This window comes from Urocitellus parryii, chromosome 3 (assembly GCF_045843805.1).
Source record: "Urocitellus parryii isolate mUroPar1 chromosome 3, mUroPar1.hap1, whole genome shotgun sequence".
Lineage (NCBI taxonomy): Eukaryota > Metazoa > Chordata > Mammalia > Rodentia > Sciuridae > Urocitellus > Urocitellus parryii.
Window position 1 is genome coordinate 197,144,076 of NC_135533.1, and position 25,308 is coordinate 197,169,383.

General features: G+C 38.6%; 1 protein-coding gene across 1 annotated transcript in view; it reads right to left on the bottom strand.

Moving 5' to 3' along the window:
• Nucleotides 1-25,308, bottom strand: part of Ulk4 (unc-51 like kinase 4) — a 539,981-nt gene that overhangs the window by 208,818 nt on the left and 305,855 nt on the right. The window contains 1 exon segment of the mRNA XM_077795670.1: nt 10,010-10,115. Within this exon segment, the coding sequence (XP_077651796.1) occupies nt 10,010-10,115 (106 nt within the window).

The following is a 25,308-nucleotide window of genomic DNA, read 5'->3' on the forward strand; positions in this document are numbered from 1 at the left end:
TAAATTACAAGTTATGCATACTATAGTAAATAACTTATGTAATGAAATCACATTATACAAAAATGAAACAAGCCAATCAATAAAAGGCTAGATGACTTTTTGTATGACATGACTACAATATGCAAATCTATAAAGATAATTCTTAGCTGCCTGGGAAGAAGAAATTACGGGGACATGGAGAGTTATTGCTAATGATTATGGGTTTCTTTTTGAGGTGATAAAAATGTTCTAAAATTTTGTAGTGGTTATACAACTCTGAATACACTAAAAACCACTGAATTGTATACTTTAAATGGGTAAATTTTATAGCATATACTAAAACTATATTAAAAATTAAAACAGTGACTGTAAAGTAGCCAAAGTGCAGGACTAAGCAATATCATTTACTCAAATGTAGTCTCCCCTGTCTCACTCTTCTTTGTTTCAATACTTATTCCTTTGAGTGGACTTTCAAACATATGCCCAGTAGGGACCTTAGAAACAAGTCAACTGCAATCCAGCAATTGCAGGGGGGCGGGGGTATAGAAGGCAGAGAGTGGAGTAAAACAATCAAAACCATACTCACAAAATTGGCCCTTGTCATTATCCGGTACTTCCTGAACCCCATAGTACTCAGGATTAGAGCTATATAGGAAACTGGGACCAACAACCCCGCACTTTAGCCTTAAGTAGGCAACGATATAAAGGTACCTAAGACAACAGGCCAAGGATGAAATGAACACCATAGCCAAACTAGGAGAAAGGCAAGACTGCGAGCATTTCTGGAAGATACAAGGTTCAAGCAGATGCTTTGGTTCCCCATTTTTTTCTATTCTCTCTATCCATAAACCTAACAGGGGAGTCTCTCGTCAACTCAGCAAGTGAAATAAGTGCGAGACATCAGGTGTCCCACATCTCATGTAGCACCTAAGACTAATATTCTAATGTATTACTAGAAGAGTAAGATAGCAAGGAGCCCCATGACTATTAATTTGTAGCATTGCCTTTTCCTATAAATAAGAGTCCAAGACAACTTCAACTTTTCAACTAAATAGTAAGAAAAATGATGGCAATTCACATAATGAATGTTTTCAGGTTACCTTCCTGGCCTACTCTCCACCCAGCATCTGATCTGTATAGGTGGCATCATTGAACTCTCTTGCCCTCTGTTTTCCCATAAGGTTCAGCCAAAGGCAGCCATTGGCAGGAGATTGAAGGGTGCATCAGAGTAAAGCTGGGCCTCTCCTCTGAAGGTCCTGATTCCTGTATGGCAGCCCTCTCTGTGCAGTTCCCAACCTAGGGCCCATCTCCCTTCCCTCCCTGTGTCTTGCCCATGATATTTTCAGTATGGGCATTAAATAATATTTTATGTTTTTGATGGTTGATACTACCACCAGAAAAAGTCATTTTTGACCATATTTTCCTAGGATAAATGTTATTTTTTATCTGTAAATTTATTTCTGGAGCATTTTCTTCTATTTTTTGTCACTTTTTTTTTTTTCTGGTGCTGGGGATTGAACCAGGGCCTTAAAGATGTTAGGAAAGCATTCTTCCACTGGCCTATATACCCCATCCCTATTCTATTTGTAAATATTTCTTTCATCTGTTCGATTTCCTCTGTCCTCTTCTGTAAGAGCACCAATTATGCCTATGTTGCATATCCTTTGTCAATGACATCCATCATTGACTCTATTCAAATTTCTAAATCACTGTTTGTGTGTGGTTTCTTGTAACTCTTCCCAGTTGGATAATTAGACTGAACTTGATACACGAATTATAGAAAGTTTTTGATGTAAAGTTCTGATTCCAAATCTAGGCAACCTTGATAGATTAAAGAGGGCAGATTAAATAGGGTCACATATTCTTTACAATTCTAATCTACAGGTGCCATCTCTTTCCCTATCCTTGACCCAGGCTGGTTTAGGGATTTCCTTCAACCTATTAGATGCTATGGAAGCAACATGAGATTGCCAAGGCTACAAAGCAAGAGGCTTTGCAGCTTCCCTCAGACCATCTTTGAATGCTTCCACCATGTCAAACAGCCTGAGTGAGTCTCTTTGAGGATGAGAGGCCTATGGAGAGGAAGGGCCTCAACCCCAGTCAAAGCTCCAGCCATGTGTGTGAGTCTAGTTGACACCAGTACAACCCAGCTGAGGGCCAACCCTAAGAAGAGAGCGCAAATGAGAACACTGTTCTTTTAAGTCACAAGCAGATTATCTGGCAAAGGCTAATTCACTGATAAGACTTTTTATTAATTAAAGTCTAATTAATTAACCTTTCTTCTTCATACATCTTCATACTACTATGGGGGCAGCATGCTCATTATTATTATTATTTTATATTGTGACGTCTATTATTTCTTGAGTTGAAAATCACAGTTTAATAACCACATTTTATAAGTATATTGTCTTGTAGGGATTTGAGGGTCCACTTAAGAGAGTTTGAGTTAGCTATCAGATGGGCTTACCACTAATTTTATAAACAGAACTTATAGAAACAGTCTTACCCATTCCTTTATTACAGATCTTTACAGCTTCTTTTCAGGCTATGTTGGCAGTGCTGACTCATAGCAACAAAGACCTTATGGCCTCCAAACCTAACGGATTTAGCATTTGGTCCTTTGCAGGAAAAGTTTGTCAGTCCTTGATGTACACGTCATTTTGAAAGACAGTCTTAAAAGGAAAGAAACCTAAGAGCTATTAAGTGTGCTTTCTTTCTCTTAAAACTTATGCAACTCTTGGTGATTATCTTGTCATTTGAGTAAACAACGATTTAGATAGTTTAATAATAAAACTTTGATGAAATGATTATTTTAATTTCTGACACTTCGTAAACCACTGAAGACAAACATAACTGCTTTAAATGTTTCTGTTGGAGGTATTGCAGGTTTTTTTGGTGCTGCATTGTGTCATGTAAATCCATTGTCCTGACAGCTTTGCTGATAAAACTGAAGCTAGAATTAATATCCATTATTGAAAGGTCATTGCACAGGGATGAGCCAGCAGCCAGTTTTAAAATGTTAATAATTCTGGTATTTTTCAAATACAAACAAAAGGTTCTACTTGGTTTTATAATTCTTTCCCCAAATGTTTCATTTAAAAATGAAAATGTTTAAGGAAAAAAACTGAGTAACATACTATAGTTGCATGCTGGTGATAATGTCAGTATATCTACTCATCAGTATTAGTGCACACTGTGGCAGGCCTAGCAGGCAGCAGGCATGGTATTGAGGCCCTCCATGATTCACTAATTCTAAATATCATGATCAATAACTTTCCTATGTTCATATATGAATATATAACTAGTGAAATGCCATATCATATACAACCATAAGAATGGGATCCTAATTAGGATATCAGAAGTTATACTCCATGAGTGTATAACATCCCAAAAATATACTCTACTATCATATATGTCTAAAAAGAATTTAAAACTTAAAGAGAACCATTATTTTATATTTTATATATATATTATATTTTTTTTTTTGGTGAGGGGTACCAGGGATTGAATGCAGGGGCACTCGGCCACTGAGCCACATCCCCAGCCCTCTTTTGTATTTTATTTAGAGACAGGGTCTCACTGAGTTGCTTAGTACCTCACTTTGGGTGAACTTGTGATCCTCCTGCTTTAGCCTCCCAAGTACTGAATTTACAGATGTGCACCACCACACATGGCCAAGAATGTATTTTATTGTATGTTTATGTCACCTGTTTTGTTACTTGGTACTTCAAGACTTTGATAGAAGTTTTGTTCATATGTTGTCTATATTCACATAAAGAGGAAAACATGAGTAAAATTAGTTGGCTAAGATGTTCGAGAGAACACTTCCCATTTAGTACCTGATGCTTCTCATTTTCAACTCAGAACCCTTGATGTTCATATCTTCTGACATCTTTTGTTTCTCCAGAGTACTAGAGCATGTCCAGAGTACTCTGAGGTCTCCAGGTTTCCATCCAGGGTGCTCACCCCATTCTGCAAGGTACAATGTACATGTGGCAGCAGCAGTAGCTATGTCAGGACCACAACGTGGGCTGCAGTGGTTGAGGTACTGATTTCAGAAACACCTCAATATGAGGTGGGGAAACATGTGCCTTAGAACTCATCCTTATGGCTACTTGTCCCTTGCTGTTGGTGTGTTGGTGCAGTTGTACACTGACTGATATGATGTTGTAATGAGACACTTAAGTCCAGAAAATAATCATTTCTCCTTTATATTACAGTTCTCCTTTATATTGTGGTGATTTTTAGAATATCAGAATTAGAATTAGTCCTGCAGGTTCAGAAATAGAAAAATTTAATCCTGTACAAAATGTAATAAATATATAAACCAATGAGGAAGCCAGAATTGAACAGAAACAAAGATTCACAAAAAAAAACTTCATCAAATATATAGGGCAGCAAATTGTCCGAGACTCTTCACGTGACCATACTCCACTGACTCTTCACATACTCAATGTTTACAAATATTCATAGGATCTTTCACCAACTTTGGAAAAATAAACCCTTGCATTTAGCAGCTAGGGGGTTCTGAGAGCAGGATAACATAAAGCCAAGTCAGATCTGGGCACTCTGAGGACTAGGATCAGGTAGTTATTTTAAGGTCACAAATCTTCCCATCCCCTCCCTCCTGGAGTCTGCCAGCAAGAGGCAGAATGGAGTTCCTGGCCTCTCTGGAATCCCAGAAGCCCCTACTCTTCCTTGCTCCACCACACTCACAGCCCCACCACCCTTCTCAGGCTCAAGATCATCTGTGCTCATCAGGACCTTTGTCTCTACTTGTGCTGAGGCAGGAGGATTCCCAGGTCATCCTCTTTATTTCTCTCCTGCAGTCTAAGCAGCAAGAGGATTTACATATTCCACTTGGAGTTCATAGTCAGTTATCAGAAAAACCCCTCAGATTGTCCACTTCTCTTCACATCCCTTTACCTTCTGACTCTATGTGAAACCTGCCTTGCAGAGAACCTTGTCTCCTCCTTAGGCCTTCAAGTGAGAGAATCCCCCTGGCCTCACTGCTTTTACCACAGAGCTTTCATGGTGTTCCTTTCTTCCACACGGGTGCTATGGGACCAAGCGTCAGCAAACTTTCTTAAAAGGCCATTTGGTAAAATATTTTAGCATTTGTGGACCACATAGATTTTAACTACTCAATACTGCCATTACTGCACAAAACCAGCCAATATCAATACCAACAGAAAGAGACTTATGTATGTTCCAATAAAACTTTATTTGTAAAAGTAAGCAGATAATGGTAGGCTGTAGTTTACTGAATCTCAGATCAGCAATCTGCATCACCTACTTCACCCACAACTGCCATCATCCCAGACCACTACAAATCACTTCACCTAGTTCCCTGAAGGTCACTGTTACTCTCTCCAATGTTACTCCTACCATAATTATTTTTCTGATTTCCACTTTATACTCCAGGTTTTGAGACTGAAGGGTGTTATGGTTAGGGGAAGGGGAGGGACTACAAGAAGAAAACAAAATTTGTGACTGTAAAGTTGTCCCTGAGTCCCTGAGCCCTAAGCTTCACAGCTGTAGGGTAAACTCACCTCTGTCCCCTGGGTGCTCTGACTTTAAAAATCCATTCAATACAAATGTCAGGAACCACCTTGGTCACCTTACAGACAGTCCTTCCTGACCTCTTAATTCCCTAAGCTCCTGCCCTCAGAGATTAGTCCTCTGTCCCACCTCAGCCATGTGGTCCTAAGCTTTCATGGGTCAGCAGCTTCACACCTCTGTAAAGCTCACTTTCAGCCATCTGACTCCTCATACGCTGTCTCAGCTAGCCAGCAGAGCTACTCAGAGTCTAAACAGCATTATTCTGCATATCCTGCTTCTGTGCCAGAGGCAGAGTGGAGATTGTTTTGAAGGGGTTCATGGTGGTCTTTTTTTTTTTTTTTTTAAATTGGAGTGGCCATCAATGATCTACAGAAAACTAACATTATTAGAAGAACTATACTGTCCAAAGCATCAGCAGCTGGCACTAATAAGGAGTTTGGAATTCCTCAAAAACTCCCATTCCAGAGCATTACCACAGTATGATTTATATCACACCTCCCATGTCAGGTTTGGAGCGAGGAGCCCATCTGAGAGAAAAAGCCCACATCCATGGTATTTGTTACAAAAATCATTGGTAATTTTTTAATATCAATTGCCTGAGGCTCAAATATCAACTGAGGCAAAATAAAAAATCATCTAGAAACTTATAAGGAAGATCTGTGGAAGAAATACCTATATATCAGACTTTCAAACACTTAGATATATTCTTGAGGGAATCTACAAGGCTGTGTGCGTGCATAGCCCTATGCACATGACTGGGAAAGACCAGAGGCCAGTCTCTCTGCTCCAGCTGATGCCCTGCACAGACATGTAAATTGCCTTAATATTGAAGGCACATCTCCAACACATACAGTCTTTTGGCAAAGACTGGGAGACATGATGATTTAAGAAAATGTCTGTCCAGTCATTAGCTGACCACTGAGCTAAATGAACAGAAACTTCTGTGGCCAGATACTACAGGGCATATAAGACTTTACCAAATTAATGCCAAAATGTCCTTATGCAAACAAACAATAAAAAAGGCAATAACAAAATAGCCTTATGGCAGGATCTACTTTCCAGAGTTGACACGTTATGTCATCTGAGATATCTACTTTTCAACCAAAAAAAAAAAAATCATAAAAAATTCCCAAAAACAAAAACTAGAAAATTATGACCCCCACACAGGAAAAATGTGCATAAAGACTTTTTATGGAAGACGCACATGTTGGACTTACTGGACAAAGATTTTAAAACAGCAATATATAAAGAATTATAGAAAACCATATCTAAACACTTAAGGGAAACAATAAAAATGGCTCTCACTAAATAAAAAGTAACAACAAAGAGAAATTATGAAAGAGAATCAAATGTAAATTCTAAAGTTGAACAGCACAATAATTGGAACAAAAAATTTTCTCACTGATCTTAGAAATAAATAAAATTACAAGTGCATGCCAATAAATCAGTTAAGGTAGATGAATTTTTAGAAAGACAAACTATTAAAAATGACTCAAGAAGAAATAGAAAATAGACTTATGACCAAGAGATTGGCTTTATAATTTTAAAAACCCACAAAGCATATGGATATAAGCAAGTATGGTTTACTGATTGTAATAACCCAGGGGCCATCTTTAGAGATTAGAAACTAGAGCGTACTCTCTAGCCCCTAAAAATTCTGTCCTTTGCACACTGAAAGTACAGCTACATAGATATAAAATTATCCAAAATCTCATATGACAAAAGATCAGTTTAAGGATTTGTGATAAGGATCTTGTCATTTAAGTAAGTCTAGACATACATGAGGTTCATTGGGTATATATTTCTCCAAATGTAGCTTCTTGAATAGTTTCTTTCAATCCTGAAGCCCTGTGAACTTTGGACACAAATTATCTGCTCCTCTATATTCCCAGACTGTAATGATGAGACACAGAAAGAAGAAAATACTACAGACCCACTCGCTTAAAAAAAAAAAAAAAAAAAAAGGAGGAGGCGGCGGCAACTAGAAGCTGAAATCTTGGTGGACACATTTTCTTAGTTCTCTTTATGCCAAGGGGGAACATATTCTTTGCTTTGGACAAAATTCTGCTCCCTGAGAATGTTCCTTTCTGGCTCCAGCTTCTACCATCTGAATCATTCCTCCTTTTCCCTAAGAGTGAACTATATCTGTGGATGAGGAAATTACTCAGCCCAATTCTGTTCATACAATTCTGGAAGGCCTTGAAACCTCTTTGCATTCTGAAAAGCAATGTCACTGTCTTTAGCCCCCACTGGTGTACTTCTAGTAATATGGTTCTATTGAAAACATTGTTATTTCCTATAAGCCACTGATGTTTACTCCAAAAAACAAAAGCCCACCCATTAATTCCTTCAAACATTGTCCATGATAACTTTGGCAGAGAATTGGGTTACTATGCGAATAATGCTGTTAAGATACCAAGTATCCCTGGTAGCTAGCTGAGACAGTGTATGAGGAGTCAGATACCTACAAATAAGACCATAGAGATGTAAGGCTAATGACACAAGAAAGCATGGGATCACATGGTTGAGGATCACATGGTTGACTAAGAAGTCAGGCAAGGAAGGATTATCTATAAGGTGTAATCTAGGTGGCTACTGAAAATTTGTGTTCAAAATAAAGTACTGTTTTAGTGTGGGAAATTCTCATGAGGCTGTATTGAAGTGATTTAACTGTGGGAAACTGAGTATACACTGAAATGAATTTGTTCAGCCATTTACATTAATGATTATTTCAATGTTTTCAGATATCATTTCAGATGACTCAACATGAATGAATGAAAGTCATGCTACAAGATGAAAAAAATTATATTCAATAACTTGTTAGAGTTGGAGCATAGGTAGATATGCCCTGAAGCTCATGAAGCATATGTGTCAGGGGTCCTCAATACTTGAACAGTTCTCCCCATCAAAAGCAAACAAAGAAACCTACAACCACTCACACTTAAGAATGGACATTGGGAAATTCTGCACAAAACATGAGCAAAGAACTTAAATAGCACAATTAGAGAACAATATGCCATAACTGAGCTAGGATGAATTAAATATTAGTTAATCTATTAAATATAATCCATTCAATGAACAGATTCAAGAAAAATCATTTGATAGTTTTCATAGAGGCCAAAAAAGAATTTGATAGAAGTCATTATTTATTCTTGATTACAAAAGAAAACAGATAAATTTAAAATGGATGAGTATTCTTGATCTGGGGGGAAAAATTCTGAGATAAAACCAAGATAATATTGTCTATCCCATTCTCATTGTTTCTTGCAATTAGATGAGAGGAAAACATGGAGTTATGAAAATTGATGGGAAAACTATCATTATTAACAATTATGATGATTATGTAACTGGAAAACTGGAAGAATAATCTAAAAACTATTATGACAAATTCTAAAATTAGGTACAAAATACACAGAAATCAAAAACTTTCAAACACTTTTTTTTAAAATTTAAAAAGACATAAGCAAAAAAGTCCTAATTTTAAATAACAATTAAAGGATAAAATAACTAAGAAAAGATTAACTTAAGAAATGCTCAAAGTCTAAACCAAGAAAACTACAAAACATCACTGAGCACACATGTGTCCTGAATAAACAGGAAAACGTAACTTGCTTTTAGATTCAATGCGGCTTGGTATAAGCATAAATTGGCACATTACTTAGAATAACCTGTAATTATTGCCACGACTTACAAATGCACATACCCTTTGATCTAATAACTCCAATCTCAGGAATTTACCCTAGATATCATCTTGCTCCTGAGAATATGTATATATTAGATTATTCATTGCACAACTGTCTATAATAGCAAAAAATTGCATATTAACCAATTTATCGAATTATGCTATATTCATAAAACAAGATAAGATGCTGCAGTGTAAAAGAATAAAGATGTCTATGAACAAAACTCCACAATTGTTGGCAATGTTTACTATTGGAAATAAGTACATAGTTCTCTTAAGGAAGGAAAAAAAATATCAACATTTAAGCATAATGTCTACATAGAAATAAAACTCGAAATTCTTATGGGCAAATGTCCAAACAGTCATTTTGAACCATTTTATTCATTGACAGATTTTGTCTGAGTTTTATTGTGAAATATTCTAGTAAAATATTTTACTGGTCAAAAAGCAAAACATGCTCATGACTTAAAATATTGTACAGATTTGCATAAGATATAAAACAAACATACTCTTAACCCATCCAGTCTCATTTTTCAAGACTCTTTTGATTGACAGAAGTCTAAAAACTATTTCTTGGTTTATCACCTTCATTCCAGGAGTGGTATCCCTATTGAACCCCACTTCGAATTTTTGCTGGCCAAATCATTACTATTTCTAGATGCTTATCATGTATTTTGACTTACCAACTTTAAATAGTACTTCTTGATGCTCTGCTATGCAAGAGGAAGAAACTTACCAATGGACAAAACTCAACAGGATTAGACATTAATTCTAAGAAACAGTTACCTTGTTCATAAAGTAGCTTCATATTGGAATCTTTGCAGGCAACCAGATTGCTGAGTAGGGCAATCACACTTTGCATGGTATTACCCAGAATGCTCTCCTGATGTTCCTGTAATAAATTATAGTCTCCATTACAACCACATAGAAATAAAATTACATCATCATAAAGACAAATGAGATCAATACCTCCATTCTTCCCACAAGGTTAAAGAATTATTTTTTGCATTGTAATGACTCATATCCTTCTGGGTTAAGACTCTTGCCATCAGGAAGTTAAGTGAGCTGAGAGGCTGAGTAAATCACTCAAAAATCAGCCAGAGGTTTGCATGCATTCCTTGCCCAAGAGCTGAGCAAGAGCCACATGCTCCTTTGAGCTTTAGGTGGGTAATAAGTGAACAAAAACCAAGCATATGGAATTTAGAAGACCATACTTGAAAGTGAGGTTGAGATCACAAAAGAAAATTTCTCTAAGAAGTATTTCCACATTTTCCAGATTATCCTGGTACTGATAATTGCCCACTTTAGCCTTGTACATCCATGTGGTAATATGACTTATTTTATTACTGCTTTTTCAGTGCAATAAACTACATTTGGGGCCTAAAGAGTAGATTTTGCTTTCTTCACTACACTTTTCTTCACTGCAGAGTGTAACTTAGGTCCTTAAGAGAATGTGGAAATTGAGTAATTCTTCAGTTTCTTCTCCTCAATTTAAGGACAAATAAGGTAATTTCTTAGTAGTTTGTAAAGAAGCAAAAAAAAAAAAAAAACTTGTTTTTTTTGTTCCCTTTTTCATTCCTCTTTTTTAAGAATTAAAAGCAGATTAAATTAGATTTAAGATTTTTCATGATTCAAAAATGAAGAAAAATTCTTTAAGCTCCAGAAGTAGGATGAGGCAATGAGATGCACAAGGTGCAAAACTCAGGCAGTCTTCACATATAGGCTCACACAAGTATTCATTGAGAGCTTCCAAAAGCCTAGCTGGTCCCCTGCCCTGTGACCCCTCTACTGACAGCTAGGCCCATCCCAAGAAGTAACAAGTATGCCAATTGGGTAGGCTCTATTTAAGCCTTTTCCTATTTTTCTCTTTCTTCCTCATACATAGAGAAATGTATCGTTTACTCTGCTTTTAAAAAATATAAATCACATTTATTAATTCATCTAATATAATGAATGAATAGCTATTTTGTGCCAGGTACTGTTCTAGGAAATGGAGATGTACCAGTGAACAAAAACAAAGTCACCTGTTCTCACGTAATAGACCACAAACAACAATATGATAAATAAATTGTCCACTGTGTGAGAAGGTAACAATGATCTGGCAAAAAAGGGACAGCAGGAACACAGGCTTGAGAAGGCAGTGGGGCAGTCCATGATTTTAAATTGGGTGGTCAGGGTGAGACTAAGAAACTGTCACTTTTAAGAAAATTTTATCTTTTATACATGCTAAAACATCTTGGAAGTGCTGGGATTAGTTCATGCTAAATAAACTTCTTTCAAAATAACTTTATAATTATGTTACAAAGATAGCATGCAGTTTCCACAGATCTTCACACAGATTTCCTGATACCAGTCAATATTACCATCTTACCTAAGCATAAAACCAAGAAATTAACATATAGTACTAATAACTAAATTACAGACTGAATATAAATTTCACCATTTTTCCCCTAATGTCCTTTTTTGTTCCAGAATCCAATACAGGATCCATGTTGCCTCTGGGGTTAATTCATTTTTGCCGCAAATATTTACTAGGTGCCAACTGTTCTAGATCCTGGCGTATATCAGTAAACAAAACAGAGAAAACAAACCACCAAAATTCTTCCCCTATTGTTTACTTTGTAGCAGAAACAGAAGACAATAAACAACAAACATCATATTACATGACATGTCAGAAGGTAATGGGTGGTATGGGAGAAAGGAGAACAGCAAAAGGAGTTTGGGGAAAGGTGGTTTGAAGGGAAGCTTGCTGTTGAATACAGCAAGCACAGCTCCTTCAGAGGACAACATTTGAGTCAAGATTTGAAGCGAGGGGTGGTGTTTTTCTTTTAATACACAACTAGGTATACTAGCTAATTTGTTTTAGGATTGTATTCTAAAGTGACATTGCCCCATGAGTGACATCTTTGTCTGATTTTAGTATCAATATCATGCCTGCCTTGTCCACCCATTTTATTGCATTAGTATTTATTGTACACCTAATCTGAGAGATTTGGCCGAAGAACTCATTCATAAAAGCTCTGTATATCTTTGCTAGATCTTTAAAATTTTAAAAAATCTTCTACGTGGTTTATCTATACCTTACCTCAGTTTGGGTTAAATCCATTTTCCTCGAAAATCATCTATAATGTCTTGAGTTTTCAAAGACATTATAATAAAATCACACACAGTTTTCACTTATACCTTCACAAATCTTCTCTAAAACCTATTTATATTGTCCTTTACCATATCCACTATCTTGTGGATCAGACTCACCAACACTCTATTTATACTATTGGACTTTTCAAGAAACCATCTTTCCATTTTTTGCTTTGAGTGAGTCATTATGAATGTCCACAAATGTCCCCCTCCTCTCTGAGGTATACAGTAGGATGGCATTCCCATGCCTTTTGTAACTGGAAATGACAATGAGACTTCCTTTGGCCAATTAAACTCATTTGGGCTGAAGCTCTAAGAAGTCAGTGAGGGCATCATCATCCTATCTTTCCTCTTGCTCCTGGGACCTTCCAGATGGTAGAATGTTATGTATAGATGTGGTGTCCCCCAAAAGCTCACGTTTGAGACAATGCATGAAGGTTTGGAGGAGAAATGACTGGATTATAGCCTTAATATAATCAGTGGATTAATTCCTACTGGGATTAACTAAGTGGTAACTGGAGGCAGGTGGGGTGAGGCTGAAGGAAGTGGCTCATTGGGGCATGGCTATGGGGTATATATTTGAATCTGGCGAGTGTAGTCTCTCTCTGCTCACATGATGTGAGCTGCTTCCCTCTGCCACACTCTTCCACCATGATGTTCTGCCTCACCTTGAGCCCCGAGGAATGGAGCCAGTTTTCTATGGACTAAGACCTCTAAAACCATGAGCCCTCAAATAAAATTTTCCTCTCCTAAAATTGTTCAGATCCTTTAGTCACAGCAGCAAAAAAAAAAAAAAAAACAACTGACTAAAACCTAGAGTCACCAACAGCCTGGCTCCCAGAGTAAGAACATGAAGCAGGCCAGGAGCCCCTTAATAGACACCTGGTTTCCAGAGCTTACAAAAATGCCAATACTGCATATGGCTCTGAAACTCTTCTCTCAACTGACTTGTACCTCCCACTGATGAGAGCTACTTGATTTCATATGGGTTTTACCACCTACATCTTGGTTTAATATAAGACCAGCTGGTTCTTTCCAAATACTGATGCCTAAAAACTTCTAGCTTTAGAAGCACCCACTTAAGAGCACTTTTATAGTGGATGTTAATGTTTGACTGTTTCTCTGACACCAGCTTAAGAAGATTAATGTGAAAGCAATGGTCTGCCACCAGTTTCATCTAATTATTCTTACAGTTGGTTGGAAGGAAAGGGTGATTAATAAGCACCAAGATGACACTACATGTTATTCATGATAAAGTAACTAATGATACATAGGAAACTTATACTTGTGAAGAAAAGTAAAGCTAATAAATCTTTTATTTTTGGTCTTGTTTGATAAAATGACACATACTGTTCCTTATTTAAAGGCCCTTCTATCAGAAAACATGGGTCAGTCTCATTGGAGATAAACCTATTTGATAAACATGGTGGTTTTTTTAATGACTAAATGTGCCTTTTCTATGATACTCTAGACAATATTTTCACTCATTCTGAAGCCAATACTTTTCCTGTGTTCTTGGGGTGAGTGCCACATATTGATACAGGTATTTTCTTTTCATATAAAAGCCCTTGAAATCTGTTGCCTTCAGACACTGAGAACCCAGGATCAGATCCTAGCAAACAAGGTCCTGGCTGCTAGCCTGAAAAATCTTGGATGACTACAGATAGAAGGCTGCTGCCGACCCTACCACTCGATCTACAGAGATGTATGACACTGAGGCATGCCCTGGTCTCCAGGACCCCCACTAGTGTTATTACTAGGGGTATTCTGTTCATCATTACCAAAAAATATCAATTTATATCTCAGTCTTATCTGAATTTGATGCACAGAATAAAGAAGAAATTAATCATCCTGCAACCACAACTGGTTTCCTTTCCTAGACATTATTTAAAACATTATTTTTTGTTGTTGGGTTTTAAACCATTCATAGATCCTGAACTTTATTCAGCATAAAGTAAACTCTATTTAAAAAAATTACAGAATCACCTTTACTTGCTTTTCCTCTTATAAGCATCCATTATTCTAAACAGCACAGATGAGGGAGACTTCAGAACACAGTAACTGTTCCTGCTCAAGATGAGGACATGGTCCTCTAGGGGAACCAAGACAGCCATTGCTAAGGACTAGATCATAATTTCCCCGGAAAGAATGCTAAATACATGTGAAGAGCAGTTGAGAAGGTATAAATGTGAATTAAACACACTTCTATTAACTTTTATCAAATTGAGTTATTTCATCTCTCTCAGCAACTTTAATAAGATTTGTTCTTGTTCACAACCATATTAGCCTACAAGGGATAAATTATGCATTGAAAAGCACCACATTTACTTGTTAAAGTCAGAGTGGAAGATTATACAAAGGGAGAAACATGAGAGTAAATATGTGGGACAGAGTTCCTCTTGGGCACGTCTGAGAGACTGTGTGGAAGGAGATAAGGGACACATAAGTTTGGTTCAAAGACTGCAGGCTAATGTTGGAGGGGAGGGATGGTTCTGATCAAAGACTGTCATCATTAGATGCTCCTCTGGGACAACCCCTTCCTCTCCTCCAAATTTACGTCCCAGGGTAAAGGACAATACAAAAGGCTGAGTAAAATCCTTTTTTTTTTTCTCCCTCCAATCCCCATAGCTCACTAATAAAGAAAGCATGGAGTCCATAGCACTGGTATCCTGATATGTTTAAGGAGAGTGGGGGGGGAGGGAAAGGAGACAACAGAAGCAGGTGATGACCTGCAACAGGACCTTCAGAACGCAGGGTTTAAGGCACTGGCAGCACAGGGTCATTCTTGTCATGTGGCAGCAGAGCAGTCACATGGGCCTGAGCAGAGACAAGACAGCACTGAAAATGCACTGAGGATCTTCTGAGCATTGTGGCCTGTACCCCAGCACTCCCCTACATCATCTCAGTTCATGCTTATGAAAGCAGGGCCACAGTTGCAGTTCTCCTCTTTTTACAGATAGAAACTAAGGTAGTCAGGACAAGTCAAACTTGTGAAGCTCTGTGGGGGCAATGCTGGGATTTTGTCTGTGGATGGCAGAAGTTATTCTCTGATCACCATGGAGCATAGCCACATGACCCCAGGACTGAGGCTCCTGGGGTTGCGGGGAGGTCACCCGGCCAACCAGTACACTCAGGTAACCAAAACCACTTGTGGCTCCACCAGATTATTTGGGATGAATTAAAAAGAGTCTGGAGTAAAAGGGTGGAAAGGACAGAGGAAGTACTGATTTCAGGCTGCTATGAGAACACTCGTCTTTCTTCCTTTCATGCCACAATGTGCCGTGCCTTATACCACTAGGATCTTCTGGTTTCAAAAGAGCCCTTATTGTTTATCACTATGCGGGAAAACATACAACCCAGGAATTACAATATAGATAGTAGCAACTGCAGTAAAGAATGAATCAGCATATTACCCAAAAGAATAAAAACACACACCAGAACCATCATTAATAGCACAATTTTCAAACATCTGTTTTAGCATTGGCTGATGGATGCTCTTACATCTTCTGTGAGGTGAGCTCACAGAACAGGCATTATTGATGCCCCAGCAAAAGCAATTCTGCTGTTCTTCATGACAAAAATATTTAACTCACAATGTCTCAAGTTTTCAATTCTGCAAATACTTCAATGAAATTTACTCAGGTGCATTAAAATAAGTTGGAAATCATAATCTAGAGCTTTATTAATTAATAACACACTGGAATATATTTTATTATATTTAAGTTTTTATAAGTGTTACACATCTTTTAACAATAGGACAAAATGGATTAACTCCTTTATCCATAATCCATCAATAAGCACAGCTGACCCAATTTGTGTGCCTATCACCATAGTATGGGGACATTTAATAAACAGAACAGTTGAGAGCTCTAATAAAATATAGCATTTGCCAGCAGAGATAATTAGAATTGAAGGAGCAAAATTCTAGTGTTTGGCAACACAGATGAAACAACTTCATTAAAATGTACAGCTTCAGCAAATGAAAGGCTGGAGAGCACTGGACCCTGAAGAATCAGCCTTCTCAACACTAATTGCTTCAGTGCTTTAAGAGGACAGCTCTGAAATACCAAGGGCACAGCAAGGAAATGCCAGTAAAAAATGACCAGCCCTTCCAAAGTGGCCTCACTATAGACAGGGCCTTACACTTCATTCTAATACCTGATAGTGTAAGGACCACTGAAAGACCTCAACATACCTCAAACTGAAAGTTTGAGGCTTGTTGCAGCATTGCTCACAAAATAGCTAAGATAAAGAAACAATCCATATGTGTGTCCATTGACAAATGGATAAAGTAAAATATAGAAATACATATATGATATTAATGTGACACGATATAAATGTGATATGCATATAGTGCATATAAAACATATAAATGTGATGCATGTATAGTGACTATAATGGAATATTATTCAGTCTTTAAAAAGACAACTGCCATTTTCCACAATATAGATGAACCTGGAGAATCATATGCTAAATTAAAGGAAGCCAGGCACAAAAAGAAAAATATTGCATGATACCATTTCTACATGAAATCTTTAAAAATTAAAGGCTGAATATACAGAAAGAGAGGATAGAACAATGGTTACCACAGATGGAGATGGTAGGGAGAAAATGCAGAGATGTAGGTCAAAGTAGACCAAATAGTAAATATGTACTGCGCATACAAGAACTACAGTTAATAACACTCCGTCATATTGGGGGTTTTTGTGAATTAAGTGAATTTGTTGTTGTTGCTGCTGGGGCTTGAAGCCAGGACCCTGTGCATGCAAAGAACATGCTCTACCACCAAGCTACCTCCCCAGCTAAGTACATTTCTGCTGCTTTTGTCATAAAAGAAACTTTGTGAGATAATTCATGTTACACTAATTCACTACAGTAATGGTTTACAATCAATGTGTATCCCATTACATCAGGCTGTAAAATTCAAGCATACATACCAATTTTTTTTTTAATTTAGTACAAGGTCTAAGAAGTCAAGGTAGAAAAACTTTTGTCAACTGAAACTAATAATGAACTATGGTCACTCTCTTCTGTCTTTGATGCAGGTCAGAATCTAAAAGAAAACAACTAAAAACTACAACTAAGCCTAGGTATAAGGATCCAGACAGAAAGAAGAGCAAAAATGCACTGAAGTATTGTGCACATAAATATCTATGATCACCTGGACAGAAACACATAACACTTTCTATTTAGCACATATTTAGATTACATTTCCTGAAGGAAAAAAAAAGTATATTTTTCTAAGAATGCTAACATACCACCCACACACTTGTACAACTGCACCAGGATGTGATGGTGTGCCCCCTCATTGTCCTTTGCAATTACTCTATTTGGCTAAATTCCGAAATATAATACCACCAAGCTCAGAAGACAGCCTTCACAGAACTCAAGTGAACTCTCTCAGGGAAAGAGGACTCTTGTGCAGGTTACTAATTTCTCACAAGGCGGTTCCAGAGGCAGCTCACAGTCAAGGGGATCTAAACTGAGCCCACTGCCTCCTTTGCCTTTGCACATTCTTTCATGATTCCTTCTTCAGTGAAAAGCCCCATAGCCTGCCCAGCTACTGTGGGAATCATGGGGACTGCTAAATCATTTGGACTTCTGCCTCTTGTTATTCTGCCTCATTCCTACAAATAGCCACAATATCCCCACTGTCACTGCCTGAGATTGAGCAGTCATCATTGTTGGCTGGTACCATCACAACCCCTACAGAGAGTCCCTACTTCCCAGCACATGTCCTCAACTGGACTCTTTTTTTCTAATGTAGCAGAGAATATTCTCATTCCTGGGGCTTCAATCTGGGAGGCTACAAGCCAACTGCCGGGGGGTGGGCAGTGGGTAAATTTACAGTAGGTTCAAGATCACTGTTCCCATGGTCTACTTTGTGTTTAAACCCCTGGTGACATTTAAAGTCCTGAAAAAAGGGGAGGCCACAAGAGTCATGGGGTGGCAGAAACAAGGATACTGTTGCCCTAGTGTTTTCAGTCCCACAGAGGTTATCATTCTATGGTTTTGGAAATAGTCTCATGACTTATTGGGCCTAAGGGCAAAGAAGAGGGAAAGGAGCAAGCTGAATTAAACTGAAAGAACACAGGGTAATTTAAATTGATTCAGTTATTCACCTCATAAATACATAGGTGGGACTTCTTGGGAAGAAAGGTCAAAGAATTTGCGGGTCCCAAGTGGAACTATTTGGGTTAGATGGTGTTGGGGCTGGGGCAATTGCCACTGGGCATTTGCTATACCAGTTGCAAAGTCGTTTTTGAGCTCCTCTGCCAACATGGTCAGGGTTTCTGGGGCTTCAGCAGGCTCCGGCAGGAGCTGAGGAGGCTAAGGGAGAACCTAGTCACATGCTTTTCTCTCATCTGGAGCCAAAATTGTATGATGCTCTCCCACCATGAAGTAAGTCTCTTCTTTCATCTGAGGCATCATCATTTGAAAGTCTCCCTCCACTTTCTGATTAAAGACGCAAAGGAGTTTTAAATTATTTTAAAATTTGATTGACAGAGGCCCTCTAGCAGCAGATAATACAAGTTATAATTAGTGATACATTCCAGCTGGCACAGCAGGGAGGGTTTGGATCAACTGGTACCATTTGCCAATCAGTATGCTGAGCTCATTTTTAGGATCCCAGTCCTCCGTCAAGGGCAACAACAATGTGCTGTGAATGCCCTTCTGGCAGGTTAATTGTGTCACTTGGCTTTCCCAGCCCTACCCTTTCATGTTACTTAGGCTTCTAGCAGGAAGCTTCCATCCTCTTGGCTCCTGACAGGGCCCTGTGCCTCAAGGCAGGTGCACTGGGCCAGAGCCAACGCTGCTCAGACAGGAGAGCCTGGCAACACAGCCAAAGGGAGGCTGCCAGCACCAGCATCCCTAGGGAGGGACTGTGCACCTTTCGTGTGTCTGTCTGAAGTGTTGAAAGACAGACCAAACTGCAGAATAATCCCCTGAGCTAAGACCCAGCCCAAGGTAGGGAGGACAAATGAGAAAATACAAATGTGCATCCTGACACAAAATTCCCATAGCCCTCTCCTTATATCCCTGCCACTGTGTATCCAAAAGTAAAATAATAATAAAATCTTAAACTAAAATCACTCTTAAAAATTCAGGCCAACTGTGATTTCTGGGGGCATGGGAAGGTTGCCCCTCTTGTGTGGGGTGGGGTGTTCATCACTTCCCTGGGCCTGCCTTTAGTGCAGCCCTTCACGTGAGTATAGTAAAGTGTTGCCCAATGCTGAGCCCCATGAGGGCAGAACTAGGAGTCAACCATGTCCCCAGGGCCTAGGCACAGTGCCCTCAGAAAAACTAAGAATTAAAGAACAATCTTGCTCAAAGTTGCTTAGGCCAATACAGCTGTGGGGAGGAGCAGAGACAGTTTGTGAGAGGCTCCTTGAGGAAATTAATTGGTAAGCAGAAATTGCCTTCAATCCAGCAATTAATATGTACTGCACTCCTAAATTTCCTACATAATAGTGTGAAATAGAATTACAAAAGGATAAAAATGGCCTTTCTCAAAGTTTTCAAACAGTATCTATTTACTTTTGAATAACATGCAATAAATGATAAATTCTGATATTTTTACTTGAAACATGTAAAATTACTGTCATGCTAAAATCATCATGTACTCATGAAGCATTTTTATCATCATGGGAAACTAGGCTCTTAAAATTCTGAAACACTGGCACAATTTTAATGTGACTTTCTGTAACTGGCTCACAAAGAAGTGTTTCTTCCTAAACAAAAATATTAAAATGGGTGTGAAAATGAAAAGACGATACCTACAACTATCATAAGACAGTTGTCAATCACAGGGGTCTTTTACTGTGGGAACGTACAACATTTGGCAATGGGGTTATCCCTCGTGTTGGTGCCCACAGCTCCTGTCTGGAAGTGGCCCTGGTAAATTCTGCAGAAAGACAACCTCAGTGGGCACTGGCTAGAAGTTTATTTAAACCTGAGGTTTGGTGAGCCTAAAGGAATGGAGCAGCAGAGCAAAACTGGGCTGAAGAGCTCCAGGCCGTGATTTGCCCCAAACCAGCCAAAAAACAAGGTGCAAAACCAAGAATCATAGACTACCAGACCCTGGAAGAATCTCAGAGACCTGTGTAGTGCAAACCTTTGACTTGGAAGATAAAGAAATTGAAATTCTGAGAAAGCAATATAAGGAGTAAAGGCCAGGACTAAATCTCTAAATCAAAAGTGTACATTCCTTTCTCATCAACCTCACAGCCCCTCACGGTTCATTGCCTAAAAATCACACCAGGACATACAGAGCCAAGGACATGACTTTAAAAATGATTTTTAAAAATTTCCCCACACTGAATAATACTGTAAATGCTGTTCACTGGAGCTGCAGATTTGGTTGTTCTTAACACCTGCTCCAGTAGGTCCGCTCTTACCTCCCAAAAGTAAGGAATTGGTCTGCTTTCCCTGAGTAAATGGGAACACCTCAATGTAATGCCACTGAACTCAATGCCCCCAAAGAAATACTTTCTGGATCTGATAAGATTTTTGAAACAGTTTTTGCAGAAAAAAAGGCTGTCTCTAAGGAAGTGACAGCCATCTTCCAGTCAGAGATAAAATCTTAAACAAGCAGCACCTTTTTTCCAATAAATTATTCTGAGAAGATGACAAATCAGGCACCAGGGAAACTGCATGCACATACATTGTGTCTTCAAAAATCAGCAGGGTAAGGCAGCCTGGATCTTTGTCACTCACCCTAGAATTTGCTGCATTTGGTATTTTATGCATGATCACATTTCTGTTCTTAATCTCCATAACCGAGGGCAATCACTTTTCTTTTCTTAGGCTCTACTTAGATAATAACAGTTAAATTTGTAATAATTAGTCTTTTTTTTAAAAAAAAAACTTTTTTTTCCTATAGATTTTATTTATTTATTTATTTTATTTTTTTTTTAGTTCTCAGCAGACACAACATCTTTGTTTGTATGTGGTGCTGAGGATCGAACCCGGGCCGCACGCTTGCCAGGCGAGCGCGCTACCGCTTGAGCCACATCCCCAGCCCCTGAATAATTAGTCTTTGAAACATTCAACAAGCTCATTTTTGACCATACAATGACAGTAACCACACTATCTTGGAGAATATGTTGGGTGTGACAGGACAAATGATCCCAGGATTTTTTCAACTCCCAGATAATCTTTACTGACATTTATTATTATTAACTGGAATTAGAAAATTGCCTAAATATATGTATAAACTGAGCATGTTTACGTGGGTCAATAAAGATGTTAAAAGTTTCATGCTGGACAACCAGAGAGAGAATGAAGAATCCTGTGATGTGAAAGGTTTAGGGAGAAAGAATTAATACACTCAGACATATGCTGGGTAAAGAAAAAGCATAAGGAGATTCCAGGAATCAGAAGACTGATCAACCACACCAAGGGAGAAAGTGACCATACAGTGGCATGTCCCCATTTCTCAAATCCAGAAGAGAACTTGAGAGAGCTTCAATTATTTAGGCTAGGCCAGGTTGGGAGCCTACTAAGGGCTTTGAGACATCAGGTAAAATCCAACCATGCTCTTCAATATCTCCTCTGGATCAAATACCAATGGGTATCATAGCTATATGCTAAGTATCCAAGACTCATCTGAGTGTCCATTTGGTCATATCCACTGCTTCTGCATCAAAGCAGCAGTTCCACCAGTCCACGAGAATTCCCCTGAATTCAGAAATTGGGAGGAGGAGAAAGGGAAGGCTTTAGTGTTTCCATATTTTTTAACTGCTATATCCCCCCAAAACAAGGTTCAGCTTTAGGAACTTAGATTTCTAGAAGGTTTAATTAAACTTTCCTCATGCCAGTCCAAGAGAAAAATCAGAAAAAAACAAGTGTTAAGAATGAAGAGACACTGGAAGAATAGAAGCAAGAAAGACCAGGGAGGAAGAAAGGATAGGATAGAAGGAAAATGGAACAGATGGCTTTCTCTAGTAAAGAAAACTCTATTCAAATATAGTGAGGCTGAACTCAGGTACAGTGCATGGTTTCTACAGGTGCTAAATCACAAGATCTTCAATTGCAATCAAAATTCACCTGATTCTAAAGCTGCCATTTCTTACTAAGATGACTTGACAGACCTAGTGTGGCCAGCCACTGGGCACACCTCCAATTGCTGAACATCATCAAAGAAATGTGCACAGAGACAGCAGCTCTTGAACCTATGCTTCAGCACTGCTGAGGGTCTTCCCAATGTGACTTTCTTTGTCTCATTTATTTGTGGACTGTGGCAAAGATCAAATGCAAGTTTTAGCACAAATTGACATTCCCCTCTCATTTATGAGAATACACACTACTTGACTCAAGAACAAGTTGTGTTATTATTAAGAGAAAACAAATCCTCAGAAGCCTGCCTTTCTGAGACACCCAGAGACTATCTCTCATTTTCATAACTTTGGCAGATTCAAAGAGCACAAACAGCACTAGGCAGGGTCTTCTCAGTGTCTCCTCCTGAGCAGGTGTAGCCTCGCATTCATGGAAAGGGCACCGAGTCTCTGCTGGGCTCCCTTCAGTGTATCCACCAGGAGGAGCATGAACCTACACCTACACAAACCACTGTTGACCTCCAACTAATAGCAAAATACTTCCTTGCAAGCATAAGCCTCACAATGTCATTCTGCTGGCCTTAGAACCAGGACCATGGGACTGATTGTGGTCTTCAGACCCTGAGTGCTCCTGCTCGCTGCCTGCTATAGTTCAATCCACTCCAGTGGCCTAGTCTCAGAATCCAACTGAGTTAGTCCAACTTCATCAAACAAATACTGACCAAGAGTGGGTGGGGAGAGAGAGAGAGAGGATATAATTATGAGTTATCACTTTTCAATCACAGGGATTTATAAAACTGAAAACAGAACCAATTTGAACATAGTGAATGGTTTGTAGTTAAGCTCTCACATTAAAAGAGGTTTTAATGTTTCCAAAACAAATACACATGGACATCCAGATCTACAATAAGCCTTTGCAAAATAATGTGTCAACAACTTGTTCACATAGTCATCATTTTGGGTAGTTTTTCCAAAGTCTTTTGTCTTATTTTCTTTATCTTTGTCTTATAGAAAATCCACTATTTTCTAAAAAGGGAAAAGTAGATAATTTTCTTTGCACACAACTGAATATATAATATAAAGAACAGCATGTGCTAGGCCTACCTCAGATTCTGTAGTGTCTAAAACTGGCACCCAGACACCAGCTCTTGGAGAGATGTCCACCCAAGGGGTGGACAGGACAGACAAACATCTCAGGGTAAGAGGTGCTGCAGTGTGCTGACCAAGGCAGGCCAGAGGGTGAGGCCTGGGTGAGATAAAACTCAGGAAGGACATGAGAATGGAGTTGGGCAGAAGGTAGCAACAGACTGGAGAGAGGCAGAGAAGAGATCATGGCTTCCAAAGAATAGAGGAGACATGGGAGCATGTTTGCTGAGGGACAGGGAAGGAGACATTGCAAAGAATTACTTTGAATTCCTGGCTAAGATTTTTCGAATCCACACTAAATCTTCACAATAAACAAGTATCTAGGATATTAATTATGTTGGGGTTTAGTGTAGTAAAAACAAACTAGAAGTAAATCACAGAGATACCAACTATGTCATCTTCAGAGTGGGTGGAGCAGAGTTGCACAGCCTCAAGGGGGAGCACCACAAAGCTTTGCTCCTGCCAGCTTCTCTGAGCATCTCAACTCCTCTCTGACAAGGCTGTCATCACCTGACCTCCATACTTCCCTTTCTGCTTTCAGTGGCCCTGTGGGCCTCGGTGCACTGACTTTAGACTGAATCTAAATAAAGTAGGTTATACACTTCGAGCTGGGAAGGTCAGCACCCTCTCTGGAGCTACATTAAAGCAAAGGGGCAATGTCTTCTGGAAGTTTTTTAAGAACTTGGATTCTTAACTATTCTGATCTACAAAGTTCTGCAAAATGTAAAAAGCAAGTGCTATTACTGATTACCAATTTTGTTCTTATCAGCAAATATCATTTAGCAGCTGTGGATATGCTAAGGAACAACTAGATGAATTCTGAAGTATCCGCAGAGCCTCTGCACTTCAGAGACATTTGTCAGTACAACTCAGTTTTGTTTTCAACTTTAGAATCTAACTTCTTTTCGATGTAAGCTCTTAGATAATGATATTTATGGCTTTCAAGAGATGGGGTGAGGAGAATATAAGAAATTCTGGATGTGAGACACGGATATCAAATAGTGGAAATGAAAGAACAGAATATTATTAGCTATTTTCGTTTTTTAATGGAACTCTCAGGCTTCTATATGTGCCCAAGAAATGCCTCAGAACTGCAGTGTGGCAGGAAGCCCAAATGAGGTCTCAGAAAAGATAATGGAGCTTTAATGATGGAAACAGTAAGAAAATTAAATCTAATCATGTTCCATTAAGCATACTCTTAGCTCCCATTTTTACTAAATTATTTTATTATGATTTTGCCTCTGTCTATTGAAATAACCTTTTATGGCAATTTGATTTGCAAGCACAAATAAGTCTCATTTATTTTCCACTATGAAACCCTGTGGGATTAATAAGAAGAGATGGATCATCTAAAAATCTTACCCATTCTACAATCAGGAAGTATGCATTCAGAAAGATGAACACTTTGTTTTATATTTATATTTGTAAGGAAAGCATTATACCATAATTACAGTCTCATTTAACAGTAACATAGCACCTGGCAACTCCTGTACCAGCCTTGAAAAGGCAGCCAGAATCATGCACTCTTCGTGTGCCGTTGTGTCTTACACCTCACCTCCTCCGGCCTTAGTCATTTTTCTCATCTTCCTCCCACTTTCCGATGAACTTTTACCATGTTTGCAACACTTGGTGATTACTGACTCAAACTGCTGGGTTGTGTGCTTCCAGCAGGATATTCCTGCACAGCCATCTCGATATGAATCCTAGGACATGGCATGGTGGATTATAGACCATCTTGCCATC